General features: G+C 42.1%; 1 protein-coding gene across 1 annotated transcript; it reads right to left on the bottom strand.

Annotated features, from left to right (window-relative positions):
* Window positions 1-11,502: 11,502 nt before the first annotated feature.
* Window positions 11,503-19,640, bottom strand: DUSP9 (dual specificity phosphatase 9). The gene is made up of 3 exons (XM_015815127.1): window positions 19,254-19,640; window positions 14,187-14,609; window positions 11,503-11,873 (listed from the first exon to the last, which is right to left on the bottom strand). Exons 1-3 carry the CDS (start codon window positions 19,606-19,608, stop codon window positions 11,575-11,577), a joined length of 1,077 nt encoding a protein of 358 aa, XP_015670613.1. The 5' UTR covers window positions 19,609-19,640; the 3' UTR covers window positions 11,503-11,574.
* Window positions 19,641-22,058: the final 2,418 nt, after the last annotated feature.

A 22,058-nucleotide genomic window follows, 5' to 3' on the forward strand; every position in this document is an offset into this window, starting at 1 on the left:
TTATTTACCCAGAAAAATAGGTGGGTGTGGAATGTTGCAGATACACCAGGCAACTGAAGAAATAAAAAGGGCATTGGAAGAATATCTGAAGAACAGTGAAGAAGATCATTAAAGTTTACTGAGTTCTGGAGAGATCAAACTGGCCTACAAGAAAGACCAAATAAAGAACAGAAAAGACACATGGAAAGACAAAGCATTACATGGCCAGTACATTAAAAAAAAAAGCAGGCAGAGGAAGTAACAAGCAGTGGCTAACAGCAGGAAAATTGAAGAAAGAGACAAAGGGACTACTCTGGCTGCACAAGAAGCATTAAGAACAAATGCATACAAAGTCAGAACTGAGAAGACAGCAACAGACAGCAAATGCCACCTCTGCAAAGAAGCTGAAGAAACCACCGATTACCTGGTTAGCTGCTATAAGACGATTGCGCACAGTGACTTCAAACAAGGACATGATAAAGTAGCAACAATGGTGCACTGGAAGATCTGCAAGAAATACCATTTGCTTGCAAGCAAGAACTGGTAAGACCACAAAATAGACTAAGTAACAAAAAATAAAGATGCTAAAGTTCTTTGGAATCTTAGAATTCAAACAAACGGGCACCTGCCCCAGATTTAACAACTATAACTATAACAACAATAAGAAATATAAAGTGTGAATAGTGAAAGTTGTAGTACCTGTAGATAGCAGAATAGAAGGGACTGGAGAAAATAACAAAATACAAAGTCCTGCAGACAGAAGTAGAACAACTGTGGCAAAAGAAAACAAAGACAGTAAAGAACAGGAATAGGTCCCAAACATCTGGAGCACCAATGGAACACCATCAGCATTGACAAAATCACCACCAGTCAATTGCAAAAAGTGGGTCCACTTGGAACAGCTTACATCCTGTGCTGATACCTTTGGTATTATTAAACAACAATATCTGCTTATCCCAGGTACTTGGGAAGGACTTGTTAGATGGACAAAAATGTCAAATCCAGTGTAAACATCTGGCTGACTCTACAACTAACCATAATTGGTATGCCACATGATTCTTCAATAGGCATCATTAAGATACTAGTGCTTATAAAGATTTAAGGAAAGATATGCAGGATTTAGCAAACTGCTTAATTCCTTAGGGTAATTTGACCATTGCAATGGCAAACTGCAGAATTATGGCGCTATAATTTCCCACTGATTTTGATAGGAAATTATAGATATAATCAATATGTTAAATGCTGATACCTTCATATAACAATAAAATTTTACAACCATCTTTTAAAATGGGGGACACTGAGCCACAAATCCCTCCTTTTATGGTGGAATCATTGGATTATTGTTTTGCACATTTTGGCTCTCGTTTGCTGAAAAAAATACAAAGGAATTCCCCAGTTGTTGAAAGAATGCCTATCCCTAGTTCTAGAAGGGATTTCTGAAACTGCCTTAACATAAAATGTTGAGTTTTAGAACTGATCAATTGATATGTCATCTATCTGAACCATTCTGGTGTGGTGGTTAAAGGCCTTGGGATAGAAACAGGAGACTGTAAGCTCTAGTCTAGATTTAGGCATGAAGCTGAGAGAGAGTGACTTTGGGCCAGTCACTCTCTCTCAGCCCTAGGAAGAAGGAAAGAGTGAACCACTTCTGAAAATATTGCCCAGATATTTAAATAAATGGAAGGAAGGAAGGAAGGAAGGAAGGAAGGAAGGAAGGAAGGAAGGAAGGAAGGAAGGAAGGAAGGAAGGAAGGAAGGAAGGAAGGAAAAGCCAACACATCTTCAACTGTATGGAATGGTAATGCAGAATTTTTGACGTGCTTCAAAATGGTTTGACAGATGACAGGCAAATGGGGGAGGGTGCTTAATCTTTTCTGCATTTGCTACTTCCTTGCTTCATATTATCCCTCAGGACTTGCTTAGGACCAGACCATCTAATACCCTGCAGGGAGGGGAATCAGCAGGAGCTCATTTTCAGGAAGCGCCGGGCAAGTAATGTACCTTCTTTCTCTGCTGCATTTCCATTTTGTTTCTAGAAAGGACAAAAATAGCAAAGTGATGGGGAGAATCTGGTCACTTATAAAATTTATGAGTACCATAAAAACTACATTTGCATGACGTGCTAAGGCAAAATGTTTGGTTAATAAGCTACTCTACACTCCGCTGTGTAACAAACCAAGGCTTGTCGGGGATTTCAAATTACAGATTTTATATATCCCAAATTATGGTATCTCTGGGTTCAAACAAGAGTCTTTAAGACTTCAAGGAGTCCTCCAGGTAACCACCTTTCCTTCATCCAAGTCTTCTGGTTAGACAATTTCAATGAAACATCGGTAATGTTCTGACTAGCTTTTATTGCCAAGAATTTATGAGACTTGCAGGTTTACTTCCTTGCAATGTAAATTAACTGAGAGCTAACAACCAATCAGAGCACACAGTAGATAAACACAGACATCAAAGGAGTTGGATATGTTTAGCCTTGTGAAAAAATAGGGAGGCTGCGATGGCACTCCACCAAGATGCAGCTTTCTCAGAGAAGAAGGTCTAGAGCTGCTGCCCTGTATTCTGGAGCATAGGAAGCAGAAAAGGGGATTTAAACTGCAGAAAGGCAGATTCTGACCAAATTTTAGCACCGCTCTATCCTAACAATAATAGTTTGACAGTAGAGTGAAGGACCCAGAGAGCTGGTGAGCTCCTCATCCTGATATGGGTTCATGTGTAGGATTCCTGCACAGACAACTAGAGGTCACCAAAGAGATACAAAAAACGGTCTCTTTGTTGCCATCTAGTGGTGGCCTTGATTTTGCAGCCCAGATATGGCAGCCCATAATTGGTCACATAGCTCAGATATTATTGATGGCCATGTTGGCTAAGGCTTCTAAGACTTAAATTCAACACATCTGAATGACACCGAGTGAGGGAAGGAAAGGAGGCTAAGAAATCATGCAGGATTATGGTAGGGATAGCATCTGATCAAGGGAGGACTTTCATGCTACTCTTTGTACGGCAGGATAAACAAGGCAACTGTTACATAATTTGGTCTTAGGTCCACTGAAGGAGATCTCCGGCTTACAAGAGCCATTAGGGCAAGTCTATAAAGTTTCCACCTGTAAAAATTTGAATATCCTGTATTCAAAAGCATTTGGGGGCAGGGGGGTTGACAGATGATAAGGACTAAAGCACACAGCATACAATAACAGAGAAAGAATAAGAATGACCACTAAGGCGACAGCAATCTCCTCTGAATAGGAAGCTGCCCTTCCTGTCCTCGAACAGGAAGAAAAGTGAGTGAATTAATCCCTCGGAAACAGCTTGCAGGAAAGGGCTGCAAACAGGAGAAGGGTGGTGGTGGGAACGGAAGCTTCTAGCCAGAGAACCACAACTGTGCGTGTGGAAGAGAGAGGCCGAGAGACCCCGGGACAGCTAGTTCTCTCAATCCCTACGAGGGCTGCAGCTTTTATTTTTTCCGGTCGGAGTTCCTATCTCTTTAATAGAGATATAGCAGAAATGCAGCCTTCGATGGAGACACACAGCATTTGTGGCGTTGTCGTTGAAGTCAGCTCAGAATCTCTACACCTCAGTTGGGAAGCTTAAAATGACAAACATGGAACTATGCCAGTTTCTCCCAAGCTGCCTTAATGATACATAATGCTATGATTCTCCATATATTTGGACTTCCCATCCATAAAGATTCAGGACAAAAGGTTTCCATTTTCCTATTCAAAGCTGGCACTCTCTTCAACTGTCTTTAGTCTATTGCATTTTATGACTCCCCATTCCTTATTATGGGGAATTTCTAGGTGTTGCAGTTTCATACATCTGGATGATGGAAAGCTGGGAAGTTCCTCCAGCTGTTGCAATACTCATAATCCTTGACCTATGACCACAATTCAGTTCAACATTTCTGTTGCTAAATGAGACATTTGTTAAGTGACTTTTGCCCTCCCCCCTTTCTTGTTGCGCTTGTTAAGCGAATCGCTGCAGTTGTTAAGTCAGTAACACAGTTTTTAAGTGAATCTGGCTTCTTTGTTGACTTTGCATGTCAGAAGGGTGCAAAAGATAATCACATGATCCTGGGAGACTGAAACCATCATAAATATGAAACAATTGCCAAGCGTCTGAATTTTGATCATGTGACCATGCTGCAATGGTCATAAGAATGAAAAATAGCCACAAGACATTTTTTTTCAGTGCCATTGTAACTTTGAACGGTCACTAAATGAACTGTTGTAAGTCAAGAACTACCTGTACTATGGCTGTTTACATTTATAGATACATAGATATATACAGTATTCAGCATATCATTCCTTTGGGAGAGTAGAGAGCACAGAAAATGGGTTAAGAAATACCCAAACCAAGAAATTAAAGGCATGAATTCTAAAACCAGTTTACACCAACCCCATTCTACCTCTCCATAGCTTTATAATCTTGCAATGGTACTTGTTTCCCCCACATCACGTCACACATTGCTTGTTGCTCTTGAAACTTCTCACCTCTGGTTGAGGACGTCACTCACTCCACCCAATCACAATTTCCTCTTGATCCATTCACTCTTTCATCATATATTCATTTTGCTTTTTTCTACTTGACCAAACCACCACCTACTTCCTTCCTCCCGGTTTTGCATTAAATCCAAGCTCATGCACTATCCATTCATACTTGAACTTAGCTCTTCTTCCTTCATCTTATACACCCAAGTGCTGCCCTCTCACTGCAGATGACTTACTTTTGTGACGCACCCAACTCTGAATACTATAGAATAAAAAAATAGATAGGCAGAATCACTGTCTTAATAGCTGTTTTCACTTCTTTGGGCAAATATTCATTTCTTGCAACAGTTCATATACTAAACGTACCTCTCTGTCAGCATTTGCACATTTTAAAATGTCTCCAATCTTTCCCGTCATCTTTCATAAATGTTCTGTCAAGGCACACATACAGTATTCAGCTATTTGAACTAGATTTTTTTGCCATGGATGTTTCACCTAAAATTTTTTACACCACATTAGTTATTTATTTATGGTATTTATATAACGCCGACTCTCAACTCCCTGTCAGTTTCATTGTGTCCGGTGCATTTAGCTTTATCTTTGACAGATGAATTTTCAAATCCATGTTCTTGGTTGCCTCATGCTCTTTACCAGGTGGGGCCTCTTGGATTACATCTGCCTCACAGTGAGCAGTGGGTTTAGCTGTTGAATCTGCTGGGTACTGTTTTTCTCACATGGTTATTTATTTATTTTTAGCCGTGGGAGTTCGTCCCACTATAATCTGGTGGAATAAGCACTTGGGCAATGCCACGGCAGTTCTTGTTGACTCTACCTCCTGCACGATGTGGGTGCTGATAATGCTGCTGAAGCCTTCATGGCCATGGCCCTGTTCCTCTTGAGGAAGGGGGAGAACAAAGGAAAGAAAATAGGTGGAGGGAGGGTATGTCCAATATGGACATCCTCCAGGATTAGAACTAATTTTCCTCCCACTCCACCCTCTTCTTGGAACAGAAAAGAGACCGGTTACTAAGCAACAGAGTGGAAGAGAGAGAGGGTTGTTTTTAAAAATAAATAAATACATAAATAAATAAATAAAAAGCCAAAAGACATGCAGCAGACACAGATGGGAAGAGTGAGGAGAACCAGGGAAGGAAGCTTGGGTGAGGAATGAACTGAGAAGGGGAACTGGCTTTTCTGTTTGATGTTTGATGCCTGGAACAGGATCAGGCCCCTCTCCCAGCTCAAAAGGCAGAAGAGCAGAAGGGTAACTGACTGCCAGCCAGAGATCTGAAAACAGAGTCATGATGGGATGTAGCAGGGCCCGAAGACACACACTCTGCATCAACCCATAGTGTAACATCCTGTTCCTTTCTCCCACTCGAGTGGCTGAAAATCCAGAGAAGTACCATCTTCCTGGAGGAAGTTGTTGTTAGGAATGGCATCTTCCGGAAGGTCTCTCTCTGCCAAGAGAAGAATGTTCTGGGAGGAAAGCATCATCTTGAATGACAATTCCGTATCACTCTGGGAGGTCAGTGAGGGAAAATTTTGGAAGGATAATGGCACTCAGTTTTTACGCTCTCCACCATGGAAGTCAAGGATCCAAGCAATTTGAACAAAGAGTTTCAGCTAAAATTATTTTGCTGCATCTGGCAAGGAGTAAGTTGGCATCTTCGGTTCTGCACAAAACCAACCAGAATAGTGATTTTTCTCCAAATTTGGCTTATCTTTCAGTTTTGGAATATATATATCTTTATCTCAGCATACACACATTTTATGCAAACATCTACAGTATCCTGATCTGTTTTGGGTATCCCTAACCTACCATTTACAGCTGCTTCTGGAAATAAATCCAAGTAACCCAATGGGTATTACATTTTTTAAAATTGAGAACATTATTATGGGAGTCTCAGCCATAACTTTATGATACTGTCTAATGAGACTTTTTGAACATGTTTCTTGATTCTCTTTTAAAACTCTAACCAAGTCATTTTCAGTATCAAGTCAGCCTTTTCCCATCCCCTCCTCCCCTTACGTCATTCCCACTTTGTTGCAGTTGGCAACGTCATTTCTGATTAAAAGATCTGGCAAACCTGAAAGGTTAACTAAAACTTCGTAGATTTTTGAGTTTGTCCTTTTTTGAGTTTACCATTATGATTTTATTGCTTCTTGTGGACTAATAACAATTTCCTTGGCTGTTGTGCTTCCTGGTGAAATTTATATTTTGGAATATAAGCTACTATATCAGCTGTCAATTCTTTTTTTTAAGGCTATTGATGATATACTCCCTTTTCATTATTATATAGATACACTGTTCTATCCGAAATTACTTTAAAAATGTGATCCCCGGGTATATCCATGTTCAAAGTCAGTCAATAGACGTGAGCACCAGGGAATAAATAATTTAATAATAATAATTTAAAAATAAAAGTTCTTAAGAATATTAAAAACCTTTAAAATACATAGAAATCAATAAAAGTGCCTAGCTTTCGTCGGCATCCGCTGACATCTTCAGGGCTTAGAATGCTGGTCAAACAAGGCTAATAGACAAGAGAGGAAATTGGAAGACGTGATTACACAAAAAAGAAGGGGAGTAGAGGCTTTACCCGCGCTAAACCTCCAAGAAAGGATATCCCCTGCTATTACTTACACTGATACGGATCATGTGGGAAGGACAACTCCCAATAAGAACTCGGTGCCTGGAGTACATTCTAGTATAACCGGCCCAGTGNACGAAAGCTAGGCACTTTTATTGATTTCTATGTATTTTAAAGGTTTTTAATATTCTTAAGAACTTTTATCTTTAAATTATTATTATTAAATTATTTATTCCCTGGTGCTCACGTCTATTGACTGACTTTGAACATACACTGTTCTATATGCTAGGCGCTTCCTATATTTATTATTTCGGTCACCGAGTTTACCACTGAATCTTGTGACTTGGTGACTTCTCAGATGCTGGGTGCCATTTCTCATAAGCCTCAAATCTCACAGGTTTCCCAAATTTTATGAGACTGTGGCGCCTTCCATTTTTTAAAACTGATTTTGTGAAACTGCAATAAATGATTTGGAGAGAAACTTCCTTTCACAAGATCTTCGTTGCTGTGAATCAGAAAGAATGGTGAAGTTAACAGAATAAAAGAGCTGGAAGGGACCTTGGAGGTCTTCTAGTCCAGTGATGGCGAACCTTTTAGAGACTGAGTGCCCAAACTGCAACCCAAAACCCACTTATGCATCGTCGAGTGCCGGGCGGGTGTGGCCCATTGGGCGGGCGTGGCCAAGTGGGCGTGGCCAATTGGGTGGGCGTGGCTGCAGTGGTAACGACAGACTGGGTGGGACTAAAAAGTTCAATCAATCAATTCCAACTTTGCAAGATCTTTTTTTTTCCCCGCGAGAAGTTGAAATTGACTGAACCTTTTTTTTTTTGCACATGGCGGCGGAGGCCTAAAGCAAAAAGGTTTTATAAAACCCAGCTGAAGGCCTAGGACTGGCCGTGACGGCACGCGTGCCCACAGAGAGGGCTCTGAGTGCTGCCTCTGGCACCCGTGCCATAGGTTCGCCAACACTGTTCTAGTCCAATCCTCTGCTCAAGCAGGAGACCCTATACCAGGGGTGTCAAACTCAATTTCATTGAGGGCCGCATCAGCATTGCGGTTGCCCTTGGGGGGCAGGGTGGGTGTGGCCAGGGTGGGTGTGGCCTACTGGGTGGGTGTGGATGGAGTGGGTGTGGCCTACTGGGTGGGCATGGCCAGCTCTACATCGTTCGCATCAAGGGTGCCTGTGGGGGCCTGAGCAGGAGTGGGATAGATCTGAGGGTCTCTGGCAGGAGAGGATGGGACCAGGGCAAGTGCCAAGGCATGGTCCACTGGAGGAGCCTCACTATTCCTCTCAGGCCATGCAGGGGGGGCGGTTTATGGAGCTAAGACTGAATGCGTTTCAGCATAGAGGGCCACCACAAAGTTGTACATTGGCTCCTGGCTGGCCTGGGCCAGGGCCAAGGCAGAGGGGGCCGTTCCCTCACTGTTTCCAGGATGGCTTCGTGGGCCACATGAAACCACCTCGCGGGCTGTATCCAGCCCCCGGGCCTTGTGTTTGACATGTCTGCCCTATACCATTCCAGACAGTCGGCTGTTCAGTCTCTTAAAAGCCTCCAGTAATGGAACATTCACAGCTTCTAAAGGAAAGCTGTTCCACTGGTTAATTGTTCTCACTGTCAGGAAATTTGGAGAATAGATTGCCCCCCTCTTCTTTGTGGCAGGCTCTTAGATATTGGAACACTGCTATCATGTCACTCCTAGTCCTTTTCACTAGGCCAAGGGTAGGACTTCAACTCCCAGAATTCCTGAGCAAGTCCACGAGTCATAAAAGAGCCAAGGTTGCCTACCCCTGCACTAGGCATACCCAATTCCTGCAACTGTTCTGTTTTTATACCATTAGTGGGTATTTTGTTGCTGTGAAGAGCAAACAAAAAGTAGCTGCAATTGGCTACAAATAGCAGATAAGCTTCCGAGCTCATAACATTTCTTTTGTAAGGCAGGGTTGATTACCCAGTAAAAACTTCCTCTGGAAGCCCCCTCAGATTTAGGGAGCTGGCAGAAAGTGGCTGTTTTTTCCCCCTCGCACGGTGCCTACACACAAGTATAATAAGGTTTCTAATTCTATACTAGTGTCTGTAATTAAAGCAAAACAGTCAGGGGCTACTTCAAGACTGGGTCACCTTCAGGTCTCCCAATAAATCCACACTTGTTTGTGTTGTTTAAAGTCCTGCTTTATTAAAATAACTGTTGTTGTTGTCCATGGTAACGGCAGTTCCACCCCCCCCTTCTATCTCCAGTCATTTACATTCACTTGAAAACAGAGACCCTAGACAGAGACTCAAGCTGACTTTTTGGAGCATGCAGGAAGCCAGAGCTATGTGTTACCTGCATGGACAGTTAACACAAAAGTTCATGGTTCAGGCAAACCGAAACTGTAAGCAAACCTGAATACTGCAACCACCTTGAATTGTGCTAGTTGGTCAGATTTGCATAAGAGTCATTTTGCATAATAGTTGGCCGGTTTGACTGCTTTGCATAATTTATTCTCAATTTATTCTAATTTATTTTCATCGGAAGGGAAAAACCTGTAAGGCGTTGCAGGGCACTGAAACCCCACATTTCCCAATCTCACTTAACAGCAATTTCAAATTATTTCAGCAAGCCTTGCCCCTAGGCACATATCTTCATAGCCCCAAAGGCCAGAAAAATCCTGAAAAAGGAAGTAAAACATTGAGAAAATGTTAATTTTGCAGACAAAATGTTCTTCTGGATTCCTGTGGACTACTAGGCAGGGCGCCTAAACAGAGCTAAAATAAAAAATGCAGATCCCTAGAACACCTTGGACATCTTTTAAGCATGCCCACAAGGACCATATCATGTACACATAGTGGTTAATGATTTTAGATAATTATTGAAAATTTTGAAATCACCAAGTTCTGCAGTTTTCTTCGTAATAAACTCTGTTAAGTAAGAAACACATCTGTAACACATTTTTTCCCACCTACAATGCTCAAGAGGTTTTATCTTTTTATTATGAACTCATAGGATCCTGAAATTGAGCTCAAAAATACTGAAAAGGTCCTGACTGAAATTTGGGGAATAAAACGTGGGCACAGATTAACCCTTGCAGGCAGGTACTACGCAAACAATGCCTAGTACACACATCCGCAGGTCTTTTTGCTTTCATGCAAGCATTAAGGCACACATACAAACTCACCATTTGTACAAGTACAGATACAAAATGCAGAGCTGCTCTATTTTCTCCCACAGCCAAGGACTGGGTTGTGTAACACCGATATTTCTGCTTCTAATACTTATGTCTTCCCACTGTGATTCTGTTCCAAAGCTTCTCTCCCACCATTTTTATTTCCCTCTGCCTAAATCCTGAACGAACTGCAGGGGATTGAATGAGGTGCTTTAGGGATGATGAGAACACCTACAGTACAGCTTTGGGAATAATGGGAAAGTTACAGTTACCATACAAACATTTGTACCTGCTCCAATTCTGGACCTGGAATACAGCTCTGGAGATTTTAAAGAGTCGCACAACTGGAACTTTTGCAGTCTGTTCTGGTGATATAAATGCCTAGCATTAAAAAAATGTAAAAGCTGCAGATTCTCAAACCCATTTCTGCAGTTCCTATACCACAGGATCTAGGTTCTTTAAAATATCTCCAGAAGTTACGTTTGTATAAGCTGCTACACTGATTCTTCAATTCTATGATTCATCCTGGTCTTAACAAGAGAGATCTGGGAAGTTCTGTGGTCTCATTTCTAAAATCAGGACTCTGCATTAAATTTTCTATAAGATATTTTTAGTCATTCCAGGATAACCATGTTAGTATTATGTTCCTGCATCTCACTTCTCAGACAGCAAGAAATGATTCTGGAGCAGCCTTCATTAGTTAAGAGCACACCAGAGGTCATCATCTGGCCATGTTCACTGGAGGTATTGGGAGTGGGAACTTAACACATCAGCTGGTGAATGCGCTATTATCTCGCCAAAAGTCCTGCCTGCAGAAGATTCTTATGGGAGACTGCGGGTCTCTGCCTAATTTCTGCATAATGGCTGGAGGAGAAACACAAGGAGACCACAAAACCTTCAATATGTGATCAGCATCATTAATAACTGGCAGGTTCCAGCCCTGACATTTTCCATTTGAAATATTTAAATTTTAAAAGAGGGTGATCTGGATGAAGTTCAAGATGCTATAATGCCTAGACCCAACATTCCAGAAATAGCACCCCCTCCCCCCGAAAAGTGTTGGTTTCTTGGTCTGTACAGGGCTCTTGTGAGAAAGGGAGGAGGAGAAAGAGTCTTTGGTTATTGGTGTGGCCCTGTCAGTCTCGCTGTGAGATCAGTAAGGACACCATTGCTGTTGATATTTCAGAAAACCCAAAAGGCAATGAGAACCTTTGCTGGAAGTAGCAGTTGTTCCTGAAAGAGGCACCTCCCTCTCTAGTGTGAGGTATTCCATTGGTCCCAGCAGCCTCTGCCACCAGGGCAGGCAGATAGAACCATGAACAGGAGGTGTTGGTGGCCATGACACAAACGTAGCACCCTTCTGGTTCCTACGTAGGATCCAGCTCAAAGACACTGTCATGGGTTGGTGAGGTGAAGAAGCAGGTCTGGTCTGAGGCTGGCCGCCGACTGCCCTGGTTAAGCCCCAGGGACTTCTCAAAATCCAGCAGCTGCCCCATGAAATTGAAGTTAGGTGAGATGTTGGACTTCTTTCGCTTCACCAGGTCATAGGCGTCGTTGAGAGACAGGTTGAGCTTCTGCATGAGGTAGGCTACAGTGACGGTGACTGAGCGACTGATCCCTGCCAAGCAGTGCACCAGAATGCCGCAATTCCTAGAGAGGGCCTCATCTGACAAAGAGATAAAGGGATAGAGTGTCAAGGGGATGCAATCATACACAAGGGGCTGCCATATCTAAGGCAAGTGAAATTTGTTAACACTGAGCTGGAAAAATGAAATGGCACATCTTTATTTCTGTGACATGTTTCTGAGCCAAGAGAAACAGCTTTCTGTATGACTTTGCATTTTCCCACCTTTGTGCCTGGGGTATAAGAAATCACCAAGGCAGACGAAGTAAAAATTTTCACAGTTGAAGCAAAAAGGGGACCTCAAGTTCATAATCAACCTAGCCACATCCATATTGCAAAAACCGGTTTGAAATGAGAGTGGTAGAACACCTTGCTGTGATACTGTCCAGTAGTCACAAATGGATTTGGTAGGTGCATATTACATTTTGTTAACCATCCAGAAATACCTTTCTAGCTGAGCAAAAGCCTTTAACAATAATTCATTGTGCTTATTCATATTAATTGCTAAACATTAATACTGAGATGTCATATTCTACATAGCATGCAGGCCATACCAACACATTATCAAGATGACACAAGATCCAAATGTATGAGAAAGATGAAACAGCTGATAGCAAGGGGAAAAAAAACCCCTTTGATTCTTTTAACATTGATGCTAAAGAAGATTGCAAGCCAGTGGCAGAAAGAAAGAAATGGGTGGGAAGAAATGCGTGTTTCTTATGACTGGTGGCTAGATGAACCAATCAGAGTGAAGAATGCCATTAGAGGTGGTCCTTGGCTTATGACCAACCCAAAATAGGGGACTTACGATCTGGATCCCAAGTTCAGGCAGTAGAGCCCCCTTCCATGGTCACGTGACCGAACTTCAGATGCTTCTCAACACGGTTGCATTTATGCCCCTTTGCAGCATGCTGTGATCATGTGACCACGATTAATTATGGTTTTACCGAAAACCAGCATTTGCTTTTGCTTAATGACTGCTGCAAAAAAAGATCTTAAATTCGGGTTGGTCACATTTTAAAACTGTTACAAAATACAACCATAATGGGCAAGGTTCCATTACGGTTATATGTTGAGAACTACCTGTATTAATGCTGCAACTTCAGTTGGCAGCGTGAGTAGCCTTCTGAGTGTGACAAGCCAGTAACATACTTTGGAAGCCAAAGTAACCTGATCTCCTTCGTTTTGGTCTTTGTACAAACTTTGGCAATTCATTATAAAGGTGCCTGTGTTGGAAAAAATCTCAGCTTCTTTACTAACTGAAATGATTTCACTACAGCAATCCCTACGTTATTTATTGGAGATCTCCATTATCGAGACCACAGAAAGCCTTAAACTGATTATCTTGCAGAAATCATTGAAATCTGAACAATGTTATTTATTTATAAAGGGTTTCCCCTTTAGGGCTGACCTCTGCAGAGACAAGCACAGCTAGGCTTCCATTTCCAGGAACACATTTAGTTCGAGGGTGACCAGAAGCCTTAGGAAATTAGATCACCACTTCCGTTTGGGCTTATAAGACCCCCCCCCCCCCCAAAACCCCTTTATGATATAATTGATTTTCAGCAGTTGACCTTTTTAGCTCTGGAGTAATATATGTGTGAACAGGACATAATGTGTTCATAATGTGTTTGACAGGAGGAATTGTTGGTTTCTAAGGGGGCCTAAATGCTTACAAACACTAAAAACTTGATAGGGGCACAAGAAGGGGGAAGTTAGAAATCAAAGAGCTTTTTTTTAAAAAAAAGTTGTTTCTTTAATATGCATAAACAACTACAAGGATATAATAGAGACTTTAGTATTAAGTGTTAGGCTTAAGATAGAAACCTTTATTATGTAATAAATAATTTAATGCATTTTGGAATGTTTATTAGTGCTACATCTTAAGCAACTTTACTCTTATCAACATTAATATTTTAGAAAACAGTTAATATTGGCATAGTTTTTAAATTGGTCTAAATAGTTGAATTATCCATTTAATAGTTGGATTGTTACTTTCTATTTTAATTGTATACACCATTCAGGATCACATGCAAGTGAGATGAATGAATGAATGAATAAATTTTAAAAATGTTCTTTTCCCCCCCTTCAACTTTAAAGGTTTACATTATCTAAGCATCAGAGTGTTAAGAATCTCCAGTCAACACTGTATAAATACCACTGTACCCAAATAAAATAATGTACTACTTGTGTTTTACTGTGGCGATGAATGCAACATTGGGGGGCCTAAAAGACCAGGTTAGGGATAGATCGTCATGGAGGAAATCTATGGGGCTGCTAGGATATAAGCACATAATCCATCATATCAAACATCGTCTTCATGATACTATTACCCTTCAGACTGCTGACACTCACCAATGAAATCAATAGCTTCAGGGAAGAACTGAGAAAGGTTCTGGCTCCAGTGATCCGAGATGGGAATTTGTTTGTATTGGAAGTCGCCATTCTTCTCAAAGAGGTTTGGGAGGTTCGGAGTCACGTTGAGGATGTAGTGGATTCCCAGTTTGGCCAGAGTGTCCATGTTGGCAGAGTCTCGGGCACATCCCAGATAGAGATTGGGTAGGATCTGCACAGGAAAGGAGGGGGGACTCGTGCCTTCAGACTCCATGCCGCTGCTGAGGGGCTCTGACTCAGCATCGGAGCCATCTGAGCTTAGGCTAAGACCTCCCAGCCCCACGATGGGAGCCGTAGGGGGAACAGGAGAGCTGCTGGCACTGGCTGTATCCAGGTTGGTTTCACAGAGATGGGGCCATTCAGCCTGGAATTTATTGAAGCCTCCTGGAGGAATGACAGACCCAAGAAAGAAAAGTATCAGTGTTATAGGCAGCATGTTATAAGGTGGCATCAGAAGCTCCCTAAATATGGCAAACCTTTTTTTTTTCTACCCATCTCACAAGTCACATGGAAGATCCATCCACACCCAAAGGCAGTAAAGCTGTACGTATCATTCAACTTCACCACAACAATTCAGCCCAAAATGTCTGTTGCTAAACAAGAACAGTCGTTAAATGAGTTTTGCCCTATTTTACGACCTTTCTTGCCAGAGTTGTTAAGTGAATCATTGCAGTTAAGTTAGTAACATGGTTGTTAAGTGAATCTGACTTTCTCATTGACTTTGCTTGTCAGAAGGTTGCAAAAGGTGATCACATGACCCCAGGACACTGCAACCGTCATAAATACAAGACAGTTGCTATGCAGCCAAATTTTGATCATGTGACCATGGGGCTACTGCAGCGTTTATAAGTGTAAAAAATGGTCATAACTTAAGTCACCTGTTTCAGTACCTTTGTAACTTTGAATTGTCACTAAATGAATGGTTGTAAGTCAAGGACTATCTCTTGCTATATTTTCATATTTTTATGCTGGAATATATTCTGTGCTTGTAGCTTTTTGCTTTCATAGATTCTTACATTGTTTTGTAACTCTATGCAAAAAGCATCTCAAAGAAGTTGAATTAAAAAGGTTATCAAAATATATACAGCAATAAGGAAGGGGGATGGGAGAAGAAAAACAAAAGCAGGAATAAAAACATTAATCCAACATTTACACAGAAAACAGCCAGATGGCCAAATAGGTTGTTCACAGAAACCTCATGAATTTGGCGTAATGTGGGGGGGGGGGGCAGAGGAAAATAATTTCAAAATATTGGCACCTCTGCAGAAGAAGCCCACCAGGACACAATGAAAGATTATTTAAAGAATTTATATTGTTGTCCAACCTGAACAATGCAACTTGCGGCAGCTTATAAGAAAAAAGCAATCCAAGATAAAACAACAATAAATAATAATCAGTAAGTGAAATTGCTATTCAGGGTCCCATGTGATGGGCTCTCTCCTGCTAAGCCCCATGAACCATCTATATCTTTTAACAAAAAAAGGGCCATCCATTACAGTAGTCCCTGACATACAACCATAATTAAGCCTGGCAATTATGATCATAAGTTGTGATGGTTGTAAAATGGTCACAAAGTGACCAGATCCGTTTTTACAACCTTTGTTGCAGCAGTCATTAAGCAAATGTGGTCGCAAAGTGAACACTGCAGACGTTAACCAAACTTATTTTTTTGTTATGGGCCAGTTTTTGCCAGAAAACATAAATAAATGCTGATTTCCAGCAAAAATGTTGTAAGTTGCAATCATGTAACTCTGGGGCACTTCAAATGGCTATAAATACAGGCCGGTAGCCAAGTGCTCAAAATGAGGTCATGTGACCATGGTGGTGGGCAACATTTGGAACTTCAAAATTGGGTTGGGAGTCTCTTACGGTTGCTAAGCGACTGATCCTACATCAATCCCTCACTGATTGTGACTGATCTTGAAAAAAGCTAAGAAGGCCACAGAATCAAGAAACATTCTAGAATATGGCAATAGAAAACAATTTCCATTATTTCGTCCCCCAAGAAACTTAGGCAAACGTGACGTGACATGGATTTGAGAGAGTTTTTATATTCAATGGGTGGCTTAATTTACCATACAGTATTTCTATACTTGAGGAGGTCATCCGAGTTGCAAAACTGGATAAAAAGGAACCAGTCCACTCCCAGCACTTTTCTTTCATTTTGGCTTCCTCCCTTCTACTGGACATGTGGAGAGCCACAGAGGATCCAATGTAGGAAGCATCACCCATAGCATTCAAATATCCTCAGTTAAAAAACGGCCAGGAAGTGGGCCAGAGAAGATTCTTGCCTCACTCTCTAGACATTCATTGCCTCTACTCAGGCAGATCTCAGACCTATGATTTAAGTCCATGACTAGATCCTTCTCCACTGCAATTCTGGACCAGTGCTGTCCAACCAATGTAGCCATTGTTTAATTGAATGGTCAAACCTTTTTGACAGAGCCAAGTTAGAAGTCCTAGGGTAGAAGTATGACTAGTTCTTACAATGTGAAGAGATATAAGCACAAGGAATCCGATGGGAGAAATATCTTTTGTCTGTTTTTATTAGTGATCTCCTGCTCCAAGCAGTGGGCAGTGATGTGGCCAAACTGTGAAGACATGTCAAGTGTGACATGAAAATGATGTACATATAGAGCAGTGTTTCTCAACCTTGACAATTTTAAGGCATGTGGACTTCAACTCCCAGAATTCCACAGCCAGCAATGCTGGCTGTGGAATTCTGGGAGTTGAAGTCCACATGCCTTAAAATTGTCAAGGTTGAGAATCACTGATATAGAGGTTGTCCTCGACTTATGTCTGTTTGAAGTTATGATAGACCCCCCCACACACACACTCAAAAGGGGGTATGTCTCATGACCTTTGAAGTTCCAGTGGCTGGGCTCCCCCTTGGGGTCATGTGATCACATTTTGGTCACTTCGAAACTGCCCACATTTATGCCATTTGCATTGTCCTGCGGTCACATGACCATGATTTACAACAGTTTTTGCCGGAAACTGGTGTTTATTTCCAATTGCCTACAAAAAACACCCATTGCAGACAATAGTTTTGCTTAATGACCACTGCAAAAAAGATTGCACAATTGGGCACAGTCACGTGATGATTTACTTAATGACCAGTATAACTTAACAACTGTAATTCTGGGCTCAGCTATAGTCATAAGTTGGGGACTACCTGTACATCCATAGATTAGATGGTGTCTAATCTAGTAGCAGCTGGCTAGGAAAGGGATTTTGGGGAAGTTGTTAAAAATTTTTTAATGACCCATCAATAATATATAGATCAAACTATTGTGAAAAATACAAATTTCAAAATACAGGTCTTTATAAAAGTGGCCAAACTAAAATGCCAATATGGTTACGGTACTTCTCGAATTATGAGCACAATTGAGCCCAGTTTTTTTGTTGCTAAGCAAGGCAGTTGTTAAGTGAGTTGTGACTCATTTTATGACTTTTTTGTCACAGTTGTTAAGCAAACTACTGCAGTTGTTAAGTGAATCATATGGTTGTTAAGCGAATCTGGCTTCTCCCAATGATTTTGCTTGTTGGAATCCGGCTGGGAAAGTTAGAAATGGTGATCACATGACCCTGGGACAATGCATCTGTCATAAATACATGCCAGTTGCCAAGCACTCAAACTTTGATCATGTGACCATAGGTGGTGAAAAGGTCATGTGAAAAATGGTCATAAACCACTTCTTTCATTATATGAATGGTTGCAAATCAAAAGCTGCCTATATTGTCTTTATAAACAAATTATGTGAGTATGCTTGGAACCTAGTGCATGGATCTGGTTACTGTATTTTGAAAAAGATATTGTTGAGTTTGATAAGTTACAGTGGTTAGCATTTCCTAGCTTAAAAAAAAAGAAAATAATGGGGAATGTAATTGAGCTCTGAACAATAATTCCTTGTAAGAAGTGGGTACAGAAAAGTTATTTTCACCTTTGATGAACAGTGAGACATTAGGGAAGGAATAACAATGAGACCTTCATTCAGAATTTAATTATTACCTGAAATTCCTAACTGCAAGAAAGCCATCAACCCTACTACGTTTGAAAGGCAATTGAAGAAAAACTGATACTAACTCTGTCGGTGGCTACTAATCCTGATGGCTACGTATCACTTCCAGCAACGTAGCTGAGCAGAAATGTGAGAATGACACTGTGCTCTTGATCTTAGTCATGAATTCCCAGATGTATCTGGCTGGCCATCATGACATGGGCTGCTAGAATAGATCGTTCTGACTTTGCCAATAAGGGAGATGTAATTCAGGTCAGCTAGGGTGGGCATGTTCCTAGTCCCTTCCCCTAAATAATGCCATTTGATTGGAGTTAGGAAGCGTGCCATTTTTGCGGTCATCCTTGCCCTATCGACTACTTTGTCCCGTGAAGTTTAATAAGCTCTATCCCCATATTTATTTTATTTAGTTGTAAAATGTAAGTCATCCATCTTGCCACATGGTAAAACATGGAAGTCCTGGTTTTACCTCCAGGTGCTGGGATTAGATGAAGTGACTGCACATATCACAAGTCTTATTTGGTGCCAGGTTTTTGTTGTTTTTAATGTGTTTGGATTTTATAATATGGTTTTTGTGCTTTTAACTCTTGATCGGGAGCCGCCCAGAGTTGGTTATAAGATGGGTGGCTATATAAATGCTTTATATAAATAAGTAAAATAAATTAAGTTTGCATTAATTCAGACTAATGGATTTTTCACCCGTTTCCTTTGTGGCACACCTGGAATCTCACCCATTTGAACAGTTGGAAAGATGAGGAAGTACACACTAGTAGGGCAGGGAAGGATAACAAATAAGCAGGATAACAAATAAGCAGGACAGAGGAAAACCAGTTGTTTCCTCATCCCCCAATTTATCAGTGGATTTTTAAACCTCAGAAGGGAGCATTCCAGCAACCACAATTTTGGCCCAGCTCCATCTTTACTCTGCTGCACCAGTCAATAATCTAGAAGCTAGAATTGGCCAGTTATTTCTTTCTCCCACATAGACAGCTTTACTCTGCACACCTACCCTGCAAGTAGTAGGCCAGGCAGCCCTCATCTCGGAGCTTCTGCAAGAGTGTGAGCAGCACTGATTCTTCTTCCTCCTGGTTGTCCGGCTGAGGGAGCTGGATTGTCCCCTCATCATACAGCAAAACCATGTTCTCACAGAGCCCCTGAGGGGGCTCAGGCAGCAAGGACCGGACTGCCAGGCTCCCCTTCCGAAGGCGGCGCAGAAGTAGTCCTGGGAGGGCTACGCTCAGGGCCCGCTCCACATGGGATGAGTCGTATAGGTCTCGGCTGCGGCAATCAAGGATATGCAAGCACGGAGAAGGAGAGGCCAGCTCGGCCTGCAGCCACAGCGTGGACTTGCCCAGGTCTTCCATAAGGCTGTAAGCCACGGTTTAGGTGGCCAGAATTGTCTTGATCCAAAGCCTTGGATCAACCTCGGCAGAATTTCTGGGTAGTGTCTGAATTTTTCCAGTCACAACAATGCATCAAGAGGAGGAGTTGTGCTTGCCACTTAACTTGTTGTCCCTCTTCCAGTGCTTGAAAAGTGTGTGTGTGTGTGTGTGTGTGTGTGAGAGAGAGAGAGAGAGGGGGGGGGGCAAACAAGCAGGGGATGGTTCTGCCAGAAGGCAGGACAATGCACTAGAAGTTCCCAAGTTCTTGCTCCAGAGGAATGTCTACATTGTGCTGCAAATATAGATGGTCTTGTCCCCCATCCAGTTTTTGCTAGAAAAGCAAGGAAGGAGCATCCCAGAACATGACATTGTGAGCAGAAGTCATCTTTTGTTCTATTGGCAGGAAAGAGAAGGAGCTGCAGCCTTTCCAAACAAAGATGAGGGCATCAAACAAGCCTGGGATTTCCTGGAGAAGGCCTGGAAAAGAAAAAAGTCTGATGAAGGAATTGCCCCAAACAATTAGCTGTATTCAGAGGCTGCTCTGCTTTGCTCTCAGTATCCCCGGTTAGCGTGGCTTAGCAAAGATCGGCCACTATAGAGGCTACCGGATGAAACTTCATCTCCGTAAATCCAGAGTGTTTATCTTGTTTATCTGAAATAACCTTTGTGGTGTTGCTCTTTTGAGTTACCGCCTCAGCTTGGCAGGCTGAGCAGAGCCACTACATTTATGGCCAGCCTGAAGAAGTTCTTCCTTTGGTGTTTCCAAAGCTATCCAACTCCCCTGGAGAGGATGTGCTGGAGCAGAAGCCAAGTGGCTCTATAGTAAGGAAGCATCCACATAAGCCTGCGGGGAGTGAAAAATGAAGAAGGGACCACCACAGGCAGTGAGACAGAGCAAGGGAGCAGTGAGGGATGCCTCAGGACTCCAGAGAACAGGATGTTGCTACGGTGGCTTTGAAAGCCATCCCTGGACAAACCTGCAGCGGAAAAGCAAAGGGGCAGAGGGGGAGTGGGGAGCAAGAGGGAGAGCAAGAGAGCAAGCAGCTGGGTAAGGGAAATACGGGAAGTGCGTGTTCCCTTCCTGGCACCTTGCTGTCCCTCTCCATCCTGGCCAGATACTGACAAGAGACTTCCTGGCAACCAAAGGGAAGACAGCTGCGATTGCCAAGAACTGGAGGGAAGCAGGAAGAGAGAGAGAGAGCAGCCCCTCCAAGGCCGTTTCATTCATAGGGGAAGAGGTGGCCAGCCTCAACCTGCCAGTCAGAAACTTCTTCGATCCACAGGGAGTGGTGGTGGTGGGGCACTGACTGAGGCTATATCAAGGGAACCAGGAAAAGGAGTTTGCTGAGTGCCCTGGCTCAGTGACAGAACATCTGAGCTGCATTCAAAAGGTCCCATGTGTAACCTCTGGAATATCAAGTAAAACTATCTAAAATGAGAGGATATATAATTGAGTTATATGGACCAGAATCTGACTTGTTGACTGCTGTCCCAGAAGATTAACCTATTAATGGAGTTCCCATAACTCACTGATCCATGAACAAATTGGCGGGGGGGAGGGGAAGGAGGCAGGATCTGCACAGCACACTTGCTAAAAATGAGCAAGCTTAGAATTAATCAGAAGGTTTCACATACTTTCCTTGCACTGATGAAGCATGTTTGTGACCACAGCCAGTATACCGGTAAAATACAACTTTGCACAACTCTATGCCACTTTTTCAGGAACATCCACTGGAAACTCAATATATTCAGTACAATATATTCAGGAGCAATCCCGCCAGCAAAGCAGAACATTGAAATAACTCCCTCTGTCATCTCTCCCCTCCTCACACTAAAAGTTGTACCCCTGGGGAGGCAGAACAGGAGAGGCCAGGATTTGTTTTACTGTGATGGCTGCTGGTGAGCCAGTATTAGGATCACTTGTATCATGATTTGTGTTCTAAGTAACAGATTACAGCCTTGCACAAAGTTTTGAGGAGTTGAAAGTGTGCAAATTAACGCCAAGGACTGACACCTCCCAGGAAATGGGCCAACCTCCCAACTTAAAAGTTGTAAAGGGAAAGCGTGGCATTTGCTTATACACGTGATGTATCCATGAAAACTGTTTAACTGTTGGTATATTTTATGGGCAATCCTCTATATCCAGTTGCAAATCTATGGACAAGCAGTAGCACTTAAGAAGATTTAATTACACATTTCATAATCCTTAAGTCACAATATTGGGTAACCAACCAATCAGCAACCTGTTTTATTCCTATGCTTTCAGGAGGAAAGTTTTTTTTATAACATAAACACTGACATTAGGTGTCAACAGTTGCAATTCAAGCTTTCTGCTAAAGATTGCCAGATCTGGTTAAGCTGAACAAGCTATAGCTACATAGACTGAAATCTCCATTTATACCTAAAGGAAAATTGTCAATGACTCCAACACA

This window comes from Protobothrops mucrosquamatus, unplaced genomic scaffold (genome assembly GCF_001527695.2).
Source record: "Protobothrops mucrosquamatus isolate PMUCROS unplaced genomic scaffold, P.Mucros_1.0 scaffold315, whole genome shotgun sequence".
NCBI lineage: Eukaryota > Metazoa > Chordata > Lepidosauria > Squamata > Viperidae > Protobothrops > Protobothrops mucrosquamatus.